Here is a 13,393-nt window from a genome sequence, read left to right as displayed (position 1 = left end):
TCTCACCCCGCCCCGGGAGCGCTATTGGCCCCTCCCGCCGCTCATCAGCCGGCTCCCCACCTCCCATTGGCCAGCTGCCCACCTGCAGACGGGCGCACCAGCGACTTCCTCGTCCATCACCCGGCGCCTCGCGCTGCGATTTGACGAACAACGGCTCCTTTAACGCCCATCGCCGCTAATCACTCGTGAGAAAAGCTGTCAATCAGGCCGCCGCCTCGCCTCTGAGTACTATTGGCCCAGTAACCCCTTTTCGGGCTTTCGTTTCTCCTCACTAGCGAATTGGATGGGATAGAGGGCTGCGATTGGGCAAAAAGCAGGCCTTGGGGGCGGGACTCGGCTCAGAGGGAGAGTCAATTGGCCGGTAGGCCGGAGCGGCACCGTGTGATTGGCAGGAAAGGTGAAGAAGGCGGGGCCATCCGAGGTGAGGGTTGTGTGAGGTGAGGGAATCTCGCGGGGTCTCGCTAGCTCTGGGCGCGGAGGCGCGCGGTGATTGGGCGGCGGGGGTCAAGGGGGCGGGACTGAGTCAGGGAGTCTCTGCAGCGGCCGAGTCCTATGGGCCGGCCGAGCTGGGTCCCGCTCGGTGATTGGGTGGGGGCGGCTCTCGCGGAGCCTGGTGGGCCGGGTCCGATTGGCTGCGGGCGGGTGTCGGGCGCGCGCCCCGCATGGGGGCGGGGGGGGCCGGCGGGGGGAGGGCAGGCCGGGTGCGCGTGCCCGCTGTGCGCTCCGCGCTGGGGCTCCGTGAGGAGGTGAGTGGCGGCGGCGGCGGCGGCGGCGGGTCGGGCGGCCGAGGCGGCGGCGGCCGGGGGGCGGAGCGGCGCTGCGCGGCGGGGGCCTGAGAGCCCGCCGCCCCCCACCTCTGCCTGCCGCACGCACGCAGCGGAGACCCCCTCCCCCCACCCGGCCCCGGTCCTTCCCCGCCCCGCCGGAGGGGGGGCTGCAGCCGCCGGCGCCCCCCGCAGAGGCGCTGCCCGCCGCCGGCGCCGGGTCAGGCTGTCAGGGCGCCGCCGCCGCCCCTCGCCGCCCCCGGCGCATCCACCCTCGCCCCTCTTTATCCCCCGGCCCCGCGCTCTTCCCTGTCATTCATTTGTCACTTTCCCCGCTCCCATCTTCCCTCCTCGCCCCTTCTCCTCTCCTCCCTCCGTGCTTTCCTTCCTGCCCCGTCCCTTTCTCTTCCTCCATCTATTTTTGTCCTCTTTTCCGCCCCTCTTGCCCTCCCCCTCCTTATCCTCGCCCTCCTCTCCTCGCTCCTTCCGTCCCTCTTCACTTTTTCTGGGTGCTTGTGTGTGTTTCAGGCCTTCGAGGAAAAGTTGCAAACTCCCAAGTTTTTTTTGCTGTATTTGAGGGAGCAGGTGTCTGGAAGGAGGGAGCTATGTAGGAGGTGCCTGGGCGCTCAGGGAGGTTTGGAGGAGCCCGATGGAGAGGATGTGGGAATGGAAGGGGTAGACTTGTCAGTCCTCGCAGGGTGTTCCAGGACAGAGACTCCAAATCCTCCTTCTGGAGGGAAGGGGGATTGATCGCTCTATTTCTTTTTCTTTAAAAAAAAAAAAAAAGTGAAGGGAAAAACCAAACAAAACCCAGCCCCGTTGCCCAAGGATGGAGTTTCAGTAGCCAACCACAGCTGGACTCCTGGGGAAGAGGGCTCGTGCACTCTGGCTCACGCACACATGAAGAGATTCTCCAAATCGTTTGGCTTCATGAAGAGATAAGGCCAGTTGAGCTCAATGTTTTTAAAGGTGGGCCGTGTATGATGAAACCCAACTTCTTTTAAAGTGTAGCAGATTTCATTTTTATGGCCAAATGACAGCTTGACCCAGTTGTTATCCAATCAAAGGGCATTTTTTTGAATGTCTCTTTGTGGCACAACAGCCAACGCAAAAATGATGGCGGCTTACAATGGCGGTACGTCTGCAGCAGCAGCAGGTCACCACCACCACCATCACCACCACCTTCCTCACCTCCCTCCTCCTCACCTCCATCACCACCACCACCCTCAGCATCACTTGCATCCAGGCTCTGCAGCTGCGGTACATCCCGTACAGCAGCATGCCTCTTCGGCAGCTGCGGCCGCAGCAGCTGCGGCCGCGGCCGCGGCAATGTTAAACCCAGGGCAGCAGCAGCCATATTTCCCATCACCGGCACCGGGTCAGGCCCCTGGACCAGCTGCAGCAGCCCCAGCTCAGGTACAAGCTGCAGCAGCTGCTGCAGTTAAAGCGCACCATCATCAGCACTCACAACATCCACAACAGCAACTGGATATTGAGCCGGACAGACCTATTGGATATGGAGCCTTTGGTGTTGTCTGGTGAGTAAAGAAAAAAACTGAACCGATTTTCTCCTTGTCATTTTTTACCAGATCATAATCCATTCTTGGTTTTGTCATTTGAGTCAGAATACAAGAAAGCTGCTTACTACAAATTTTTTTACTGGTTCTTCTCTGTTCTTAGAAAGTTGGCTTCACTTGTTTTTGTTGGCAGAACGAGGTTTAGAGTGGTGAAGAGCAACCTCTGGCTAACAGGCCACACCGTCAGTCTCTTTTGAGACAAATGCAACATGTTTGTATACCTTCCACGCATTTTATTAGAATATGTATGTTGTGTAGCTAAGCTGTGCTTCCTAAAGTTTCAGGTTAACAAATGAACATTAGAATATATGTTTTGACCTGACTTAAGAGTTAGAAATTAAAAGCGTATGAAAATGTCTTCCTTCTTCAGTCACCTGTCAAGATCTTTGTCTAGGAGACTGTTTGACCTGCGGTAGTATGCTATATGCTACCTGAAACAGAATATCTGAACTTTGCTCTCCTCTCATAAATGTAAATGGGATTTTCCGTCTTGCTGTAGTACTGCCTACAGTCCTTTTATTCCCCCAGCTGCTATTTCAGAGGATTCTGTCAGTGGAGCGTAATCTCTTCTGATATATTTTGTGACCACCTTAATATAATGTATGTAACTATTGCCCTTCAGGATCACTGAAGCAAAGCTGGCATAATTTTTTTTTTTTTTTTACAAACGGTTGTCAGTTTACCATACTCTGAAACGTTCATTAGAAACATGAAAGATGCCTTGGTAGTGTTTTTGAGTGCAAGCGTGTTGCAGCACTCTTCCTGTATCACAAACACAAAGTTTGAGGCGTGCGACTGTGTCGTGTCCCTGCAGAACCTTCCACAGCATTCAGTCGACAAGGCTTTCTGTGGTGCTTAAGAAATTTTGCTTTAGGTACTGCCCGTACTTCAATTTTACTGAGATAGAAGTGTTACGTGACTGGGGTTGCAGCCTGCACCAGCATATGGTGGCGAAGTGCTTTGCAGGACAGGCCTCAGAAGAGCAAGGCACGTTATGCCTTCGTCCCAGCCCTTCAAGCTGGTCGCTCATAACCAGCCCGCTGTTTGTAGTAGAACCATGTTTGCTAAGAAGGCTGAACGAGCTGCACGAACTAGGCCTAGGTTAATGTTACAGCTGATCTTGTGTCCCTTAATTCAGAAGGCCTAGGGAGGTAATTTAAATGCTAAGTTTTCCAAGTCAGAGAGGTGCTGTTGTACAGTTAGCACTGCTGTGGTCTTGCAGTGGTACAGTATAAAAAAGTCAATATCAAAGAATGAAAACTGACAAGAGATCTGCTGTAAAAAATTATCTGAAGATTATTTCCATCTGTTCGTATATTTTTTGATAAAGTGTGGAGTTTTTTTAACTTAATTGTTACAGGCTTGCTTAAATTGAGATTGTTATGCAAGATCAGACCTTGTTACGGTTTCTACAAGGTTTTTGTTTACCTGTATATATTTCCTAGGTCTTTATTTTCTCAGTTTTATTTGCCAAAAAATAAAGTGCAGAGAGAGATCTGCTTTCATAATATTCATTAGAATAAAAGGTCAAGCTTGCATATTTAAATATAACATCATGAAGAATGCTGAGGGAAAAACAGAAGTGTAGAAAGAAGAAGGGTCTGCTCCTGACTGACGGCAGGTAGAGCAGTGCCAGAAGTGTCCACCCATCCCGAGACCCCCGGCCGTGCAACTGCGTCCACACAAGCAGGAATTGCCACTAGTGGGACTATGCTTGCAAAGTCGTAACTACAGCTTTTACTTCAAGATAACAACAGCTTTAAAAAAAAAAAAAAAAAAAAAAAAGGAGGGAGGTGGTTGAATAAAATAAAAGCAGAAGCTTGGAGGTCAGATTTCCTTTGGTAAAGCTGTAAGGCTCCGCAGCCTGAGAAGGTAATTGGCTGAAATGCAGTTCCTCTTTGCTCACATACACTTGAACTCAGTGGTCAGGCTCTTGGCATTTCGTATGAACTTCTGCAAGTGAACGCAGGCTGAGTTTAACAGTCTGTAAGCAGTAATTAAACTGAATTTTAGATTTCATTCAAAATGTGAAAGAACGCCTGTGTAATTTAATTTTAGCCATGTGAGATAACGCAACTGAACATAAACATTGATTTGAATATTTATAGTTTAAGTTGACTTAGACATGAAAAATGTATAATTTGGTAGAAGTGTAACACAGAATTTCCAGTGACATAAGGCCTAAGCTAATTTTGAATAAGGATTCTGTTGCTTATCTGTATCTCTTTCTGAGCATGTATTGGCACTAGCAGATAACTGAAAAGTTCCTATCTGTACTTGTGAGGGAAATGGATGTTATTCTACAGACAGTTTGAGTATTTGAAGAAATAGTCTTTCATCCTGCTACTCAGATGTGTCATTGCATTGTCTAGAAAGATACAACTTACCCTGCAGTTAAGTTTAGCTCGTCAAATAAGTGATCAGTAGTGTGTGGTATTGAGTTTCCCATTAGCTTACTGAGAGAGAGTTTGACTTGGCAGTTGAATTAGCATTTGTCATTAGTTCATTTGTCTGGTACTTTATGATGTTTTGGGGTAGCTAATGTGCTGCTGGAGTTTTTCACTCATGAAGAGCCAAAGCATCGTGCTTCAGCATTTTCATTATTAACTCATGCATGCTTGTATTGCTGCCACTAGTATTTGTAGACACAAACTGTATCCTTGCTCATCCAGTCACCGTTACGTTTTAAATCAACTATCCTTGGCACGTCATCTCCTTTGACTACGTGTAGATTTTAAAGTGAACTTAACCCAAGCTGGCAAAGTAGAAAAGACTCTCTTGAACGATCGGCATTAAATCGCTGTATTTATCTGTTTTCATTGTGCTTTAACGTAGAGTAAAGGTGTGGGTATTAATGCGATACCAAAGCTCGGTGTTTCTGAACTGTGACAAAAGGTGGGGGAAGTTGTTGAAGCAGGAAGAGGTGTGTGGGTACCTTCCCCAGGTTCTGCAGATTTGCTTAACTGCGCTCTAGTTTGTGGCACATTGCCACAAACCAAGTTGCGTACCCAATTTGCTGAAAACGGAGCAATTTGCTCTTTAAGTATTCACTGTTAACGTGTTTGTAAAGCGTTGAAAAAAAAAAAATCCGGGTTTTAGTTTCAGTGACGAACTCAGTTTGTGCCTCATGTTTCAAATTGTCTATCTGATTTTTGGAAGTCTTGTGTATATTCTAAGAATAAGGAGCTGTCCTTTGCAGAAGTGCTCCCTGTTTTGCTGGGGAGACATGCTACTGCCATCTGGTGGGATTCTTAATAATAATAATTATTATTATTATTATAAAAAGTATCCCTTGAACCTGCCAAGGCTCATAGGTTTTGGAGTGAGGGGTAAAGCCTTAATACCTCTGCAAGAGGCGCTCGTGCTGTTTTCATGCAGGATTCCTAGACCAACGAAGAGGAACTGCAACTCCTGTGGAGGCAGGCAGGGAATAATTACTTTTGGTGCTGGTTCAAGCTGTTAACACTGCTGCTGAAATGTATGAAAATGTCTTGTTGGTTGGGATATATCCACTCCTGTGGGATAAGAAACTATGACTCTGTAAGGTGTGTGGGGATTGTATTTGTCTTGTATGTGTCTCTAATTTTGAAAAGTTACTGTCATTCATCAAAGATTGTGAAATCAAGCAATCTGTTTTATTATTATTGAAACGGTGTTAAAAGGTATCGCTGGGGGAAATCTGTTACAAATGACAATAGAAAAAAGTATATTAATTTTTTTTAAAGACCTGATTGACACAATTTTAAATTGCAGTGTGGTTTTTAATGTATTTGCTTCTGATACTTTTTGTTCAGAAAGTCAAACGGCAGTATAACGTTCCAAATAGTTTGGCTGTTGATGCTGAGATAGGACATTATGTGCAGGCTGCCATAACTTTTAAAAGCAGAAATAATTTAACCTAAATCTACCATTCATTCCTGGCCTTCAAAGGCCTGAAATCACTAAAGTCATTGCTAAATAAAAATCGAAAGAATATTGCATACAGTTGATTGTTGCCTGGACCCTAGAACTATTTTAAGAGGGTTTTATCACTATGCTGATACTAAGCACAGCAGTAGGAAAGACGTTTCCAGGATAAACCGATAATCTCCTCACTGTTACTTTAAAGGAACGTGTCATGCTGAGCAAGTATGCAATATAGATAATTTGTTTTGGACGAATTGCTAGAATGTATATTAGGAAAAAAAAAAGATGTTACAGCTTCAACAAAGTATGAATAACGGCAGGATAAGTTCCCCTTCTGATGTCTGATATTGCTGCGAACCACGATGATGTTTTGCATAGTTAATGCAAATAATAATGCATAAGTCCAGTCTGGTAAGCATGGAAAGTTCAGAAACAGCTGAACTATGACAGTTTTATGAAACCCTTTAAGACAGTTGGTGTGAGAGACTTTTTCTGAGCTAGAGCTGTTTGTTTGTATCATGATCTTTTTCCAGTCCCTCAAAACTCACCTGTTTGTGGGAGACAGTACTGGAACATTAGGAAAATGTCCCATGTTAATTAGTATTTAGATGGACAGTTGTTTGCTTTGCTTTAAACTGTTTCATCTGACATTTCGTATTAGTCTAAAATGACTTTTTTGTAATTGATCAAAAAAATACAAAAGGACTGTACAGTTTATCCTGGCACTCTCATTGTGAATGAGACGGAGCACAAATGGAGAACTGTAAGCAGGAAGTGATATCTCCGGTAGACGGAACAGAATATCCACCAGAATTGGATAAAGAGGCTCTGGAAGGGGTAATCCACACCAATAATGTTATCCGGAGAGAAGATCCCTACAAAACATTCAAACTAAGCAAATCCAAGACAAATCCAAAGAGCCTTTTAAAGTACTGATATTACAGCTGGCTAAGATGCAACAACAGTACTAATCAAGAATATAACTTGGGGTTTTTCGTCAGAGTGGGAAACATCTACAGTGTGATATGTTGATTTTTGGTGTAGGGAAATTTGCTTTTAGTAATGGGCAACAAAACTGTTTAATAAATAAAATGGTCGGAAATAGTTTAAAAAAAATCCTTCCAGGCTATTTGGAGGACTTGGCTGTCTGCGTTGACTGTTGTATTTAGCATTACTGATGATCTTCTCTCATCTAGGTAAATATGAAGCTTTTCCATTCCAATGATGCATCTGCTTTGTCTACATAGACTGTAACAGAAAAACGTGAACAGAAATTTCCAGTTAGAAAAGATTACCACTGTTCAGTTCTTTCTAGTTCCAGTATGCAAACACTTTCCATCAGAAGCTGTGATATAAATGTCATTACAATCGCCTGACTTCTTGTGGATGACGCTTTTTGGGTAATGTCGCCTTTCGTTGCTCAGCTGGGCAGAGGCTCTCCACCACTGGCAGCCTGCGGGCTGCGGGCACCGGGCAGGAGGTGCCAGGGAGGAGCGCTGCCTTGACTGCTGGCTGCTTTGGTTTTCCGCTTCCTCTGTTGTACTTTGGGCAGTTTTTCTGTTGTCTGATGCAGACAGGCAGTGATTTCCTAAGAAAGAGCCTCAGTCGGTTTTATCCAGTTACTTCTTGGAGGAAACCATGAGGATGCCTGAGGCAATACTGGCAACGGGCACATTACGGAGCAGAGTGTGTATTGTGTTTCACACTTACCATCACAATTTAAGGATCTGCAGGTGATTATCTTTAATCGCTATGTCAGTATTTTTTAAAGGATTGCTTTATCTAAATTGGATTCTGACTCTATTTGTGAAGAAATATAGTAGAACAATGACCTTATTCAGGTTTTTTTTATATGGGAAATTTTGCAAAGCTTATATGTTTCAGTTGGGTGGGGGTTTTTTTGGTTTTTTTTTTTCCCCCAAATTTCGTGAAAAGAAACATTCTGTTAATGTTTAAATGACTATTCCCCAAATGTGCTGAATTAAATGAAATGGATATAATAACTCCTTGCATTTAAATTAGACGTTGGGAGTTAGGTGAAATTCTATCTAAGTAATATACTAGATGGTTCATTATTGTCTTGTAAGATGATGCAAGAAGGAAGGAATGTGGATAACATTTTTTTCTCAAAGTTGGGCGCGGACCATTTTGGATAGACTAGTTCACTGTGAATTATGCCAAGGTCAGCATTTCACAGGTCACTTGAGATGCATGGTGTTTTGCAGCACCTGCAAATCTTGATGTTGTTTGTATCCACATACAACTGTATGCTGATAATACCGTTAGAGCATGGTAGCTTTCAGTATTTTCTCTTTCCTCTGAATTCTGCAGATGTTACAGCGGAACAGCTTGTGACTGGACCTACAGTGTAATATTGATTTTTCAGAAGACATATTTCAGATATTCTTTTCCCCTCCCCCCCCCATACTCTTCCACCTTTTTTAAAGAGAGTATTTAAATTGTCGATTTCACTAATCCGAAACCACAAATGCCTTTAGTGTTTATCAGTGGGTGAAGGTGTAAGCATTCCTACAACTGTATATGATCGAATAGAGCAGTAAAGAAAGGCAAGTAACAAGTGTGTGTGTTGTATGAGGCTGCTTGATGTCGCGAGGCTGCTTGATTTCTTGGGGGAACGATGGGACTGAGAGTGAAAATAGCTTTGGGCAGGTACAGTGGAAGGAAGCCTTTGGGATATGTTTCAAGTGACTTGTAATGGTTGTATCTGGGTCTCATGTATCTTTAATCCTCTGGAAGGTTCTGCCTTCTAGTCTAGGGTACATAACATTCAGCTTTTCGTGTGAGAAAAGCTAGCTCAAAGTTGTATAGAGCTTACCTAAACTGAATTTGGGTTCATTAAAATGAACAATCATTTGTTAATGTAATTGGTAATGTTTTTCAAAATGGCACATTAAAAAAAATCCACAAAGAACTGTAATTTAAGCGAGAAGCTGGCTTAGTCTGCAAAGCTGAGCATACATAATGAGTTTTATGATGGAGGGAGACGTTTGGGGGCATAATACTGTGTTTTAGGTTAAACTGTTTCTGTAGGCTCCTGTATGTAAGTAGACCCATCTGTTCTGTATTTGAGGGTTAGCTTTTGAAGTCCTGTTTGTCTGAGTTGTTTGTAAGCAAATACTGAACGGTAGCTTTACTGCTCGATTTTGTGTACCAATGAGATCTAGCTCTCAGGGTTTTTTTTATATGGAAGTTTTGGTTACTTGAGTACAGCGTGCCTTTGGTTTCTTAATAAGAAAACCTTCAGTGGAGCAGTCAAGTCCTCTTTTTACACAGAATGTGAAAAATTTTGCCCTCTCTATTTTTGAAAGATTGAAATGACACATAGGGAATGCTACAATCTTCTTGCGTGAGCTGGGGATAATTTCATTGGGTGGAGTGTGCCGCTGGGATGCAACATTTAATCGGTTTACATCTGTATTCTGCGTGGTCTAACAAGGTTCTCCACGCTGACTATGCGGTGGGCACCCCTATAACCATTCCGGTGTTCGCAATTGCTTGGTAACCCTGGTATTCTCATACAGCACTGGGTATAAGGTGTGCTGATGCAACGCTAATTACTTGCTAGTAGCAAGAATATGTGATGGGACTGTTCTAACTGGTCCAAATAGAATTTCAACTGAGACAGAGAATAAATTAATTTTTTCCACCTTTGTTGATTGTACCTTTGCTGTGTTTAGATTTCTGTTAGTCTGATTTTTGTGCTTATTGCCTAACTCTGGAGATTTCCTGAGAATAGAACTGGCTACTTTGTTGAATTCGCTGAAAAATGAAAGTCCTTGGAACAGAGAATAAGATGATACAGGGGCAATTGAGATTTTAAAATCCTTCTGGAATATGAGAAGTAATGTAAAAAGTAGGATCTGTACTCAGAACAGCTTCTAGGGTTTACTGAAAACCCATTTATTTCTGGTCAAAAGAATTCAATAAAAAGAAGCTTGGCTCAGTTACTGCAATTTCCTCTGTAACCTTTAGAATCTAAGAGTAAGCACTTGATTAAAGATTAAGTTCTAAATATTATTACGAGAGTAATCTATCTGAAAATGTTTGGATTTTGTTTCTGAAATTCAAGTGTGTACTATGCCTGGTACTTACTTAATAGCTGATGTCCATTTTAAATTTCTGTAATAGATTATTTAATGGCTGTGATCAATGACTACTACGTTCTCTATTGCTTAGCACCAGGTATTTACAGTGACATAATCACTTTCTGTAAACAAAATATAGTCTCAGTTTCCAAGCTGTAGCTTGGATTTCTGCCAGTTTGAGTCTGTCCTAAATTACCTGTAAAGTTGGAAGAGTCTTAAAGTAATAAGTAATGTTTTTAGGTAGCGCAGCTTTAGTGTTGATTACACCAGTAACCAGACCCTTCAGCGCTGGCGTAACCTGTTGAGTTTGGAGTTGTATAGATCTCCTCCCGTGTCACCGGTTATGGAAACAGCGGTGTATGGTGATGCGTGCGCTGGAGATGGATGGGAGCAGAAGCCTGTGGAGCTGAGGAGTGGGAGCTTCTGGGAGGAGAGACTTGGGATGAGGATGGGTTAACTGGCAGCGCAGGGTGGAGGAGACGGAGAATCCCTGCTGCATGTGAGATACCCATTGGCCGGGACCGTGGCTTGCATCTGTCACCGGTGACATTTCTCAAAGATGACAGTTATCTTGTCTGGGCTGGAATAGTGCAGATTGGTTTTCAAACACAGGAAGAAGCTTTATAGCTCTCAAAGTTGTCTAATGTGGGTGTGTTCTACAAACAGTTAAGTGCGGTTGGAATGGACAAAGCCCCAGCGTTATAATTTGAAAATACATCACGTAGATGCCGTAAGTTTTGCTTTATTGTGAGTCAAACTATTACATACAATTTTGTAAAAGTAGACCCCTGAGTGAGGTAGTAGATGCTTAAATGAAAGTGGTTTATGACAGGCAGTACAAATATGTATGTAAAGGATACAGGCTTATGTGGTTAATGCATTTATTTATTGATAATAGTGTTTGACCGTAATAAGGAGTAACAAGGAAAAAGTGAATGCAGTGGTAGTGGCTGGGATGCGTAGTGAGTGGGGTGGTAGCTAAAGGTGGTACAAACCATAGCAATTATCTGCTATCTAAATACGGAATGGTTATAAAAATTAATGTTGTTGTAGCAGTAAGCCACGCTTTTTAAAACAATAACATAGGTAACATATTTTCTTTACTTTTTTTTTTCCTCCACTGTGTTCTGACTGTCCTTTTCATCACTTCCACCCCTTTTTCTTATTTTCCAGTATTGTCTGTGGTACTTTGTATGAAGTGCAGCTTACCGACAGCATGTTTAAATGAAGACAATAGTGTTTAGATACAAGGGCTAAATTGCAGAAAATAAATACTACTTCTCTGTGGAAATCACTAGAGCTCCATCCATAGTGCATTGTAGGAGTAACCTGGAAAAGAGCGAAGTCATCTGCTGTACGGAAACGTTTGGCATTCCTTAGTATGTCCTATATGCCGTATGAAGGGGCTGCAGACTGGCCTGCGGATGTAAAACGTGCACAAATACTTGTGATTCAAGCACGCAGATCACAGAACCGAATATCTTTTAGGGAAATCCCCAACTCGCCTATGGCCAGAAATGCTCTAACTTGGCCAAAGTGTAATATATTAAAATTGTTAAGGTACTGATACTTTCAATATTTGATTATATATTGTGGAGTACACGGAGAGCCTTGATCAGTGAAATTGTCAACACATTTTTCTAGGTTTCAGAGTTCCGTAATTTTGCTACAAATTGCCTATTGGGGTTTCGGTAATCATGGAAAAACTGACAGTTGTGTTCAGCTGATCTCAGGCGTGTGCTGTGTGAGCGCATACAACGTGGTACCGGTACGGCGCGGGGGGACGCGAGCGCATACAGCTTCACGGAAGAGGGAACAGGCGACTAGACAGGCTGCGTCAGGTGAATACAGCCTTTCACCAAAACGCACTGCTATTTGACATGCCAAAACACCAGAACAATCTGGACTTCATTTTAATACTTAAAGCTGTATCTTCTTTTGGTATGTGAGAGTGATGGTTAAATGAAGGTAGACTTGTATCAGCCTTCATATTAAATAACTTCCGTGGCTATGGCTGACTTTGGAACATGGCCAGGTACAGCGTTTAAAAGTGCTTAGTAAGAATTTGAGCTTTAATCATGAGGGCTGTAGCAGAATCAGTGTGTCCTAGTAGTATCATTCTTTAATTTCCTGATGTGGTATTTTTCTATAAAGGCTTGGAAGCGTATGTGTGTGAGTGGAATTTTTATGCTGTTTATGATGTGGGATATAACATCAGAATGTTATAGAAAAATAATTTTGTAGAATATGTACTTTGATAAATTATATTCTGTTATTTCTTTAATTTTCTTAGAACATGGTATGATGGTATTTATGTGTAATTTGAAAAATATGAATTCAGAGCTTTCTGCTCAAGAACACTTGCAGGTAAGTTTGTGGAAAAGTAAAATATACTGGGAAATATAGCAATCCTTAGACTCTGGAGAAGGATTTTCTTTCCCCCATTCTCTTTCATATACAAATACATTTTAATAGGTGCAAAAAAATTGCTCACCAGAGAAACTGGTGTTGTAGTTTACTTGTCATTTTGGAATGGTGCTATTCCAAATTTTCATTCTAAATCTATTCCTGGTTTCATGGCAATATTATTCTTCATTATTCTAGTACCACCAGGCATTGCTCTTACAGTTTTCCTCATTTTGTAAGCTAAATGTAGTGTCCGAATAGAGCCTTTTCTTAATGGGAGCAATAACGCTGAGGATGGTATTGAACTGGTGGTCAAGTAGTTATTTTGGCTTTGAGCTACATTATTAGTTTTTTTTTCTGAAAGGCTACTGACTTTCCCTTCTCTCTTGAAAGTGTGCATAGGGTTTTTAATTTCAGATAATGCATTTTATTATTTTATTTAATATAAATTCTTGTAACTATTGAAGAGTATTTGTCTATGAATAGCACAATGTCTTCCGTAAAGGTAGTAGCAATTTTCAGAAATGAGCGATCTTCTTCATGTGAAGCAATCGCTAAGATCTGGGCTAGCACTTGTTGAGCTCTGCGAATGAGATGTGAAAGCCAATCTAGTTGTAGATTAGGAAGGAGAGAG

General features: G+C 42.9%; 2 protein-coding genes across 6 annotated transcripts in view; one reads left to right on the top strand and one right to left on the bottom strand.

Annotated features, from left to right (window-relative positions):
- The window catches only part of LYRM9 (LYR motif containing 9), a 60,652-nt gene extending 60,403 nt beyond the window's left edge, over positions 1 to 249 (bottom strand). The window contains exon 1 of one of the 4 annotated variants that reach the window (XM_075518206.1): positions 83 to 249. The gene's annotated coding sequence lies outside the window, so the exon portion shown is untranslated. Of the gene's footprint in view, positions 1 to 6; positions 61 to 82 lie in introns of those variants that run through there. The other 3 variants (XM_075518201.1, XM_075518202.1, XM_075518207.1) reach the window with 3 other exon arrangements.
- Positions 250 to 767: 518 nt separating this feature from the next.
- NLK (nemo like kinase) overlaps positions 768 to 13,393 on the top strand; it is a 65,557-nt gene continuing 52,931 nt past the window's right edge. The window contains exon 1 of one of the 2 annotated variants that reach the window (XM_075518186.1): positions 768 to 2,302. In XM_075518186.1, coding sequence (XP_075374301.1) covers positions 1,845 to 2,302 — 458 coding nt within the window. In that variant the 5' untranslated portion in view covers positions 768 to 1,844. The remainder of the gene's footprint in view (positions 2,303 to 13,393) is intronic. The other variant, XM_075518185.1, reaches the window with a different exon arrangement.

This window comes from Mycteria americana, chromosome 15 (genome assembly GCF_035582795.1).
Source record: "Mycteria americana isolate JAX WOST 10 ecotype Jacksonville Zoo and Gardens chromosome 15, USCA_MyAme_1.0, whole genome shotgun sequence".
NCBI lineage: Eukaryota > Metazoa > Chordata > Aves > Ciconiiformes > Ciconiidae > Mycteria > Mycteria americana.
This window is presented reverse-complemented; position numbering and strand designations above follow the sequence as displayed.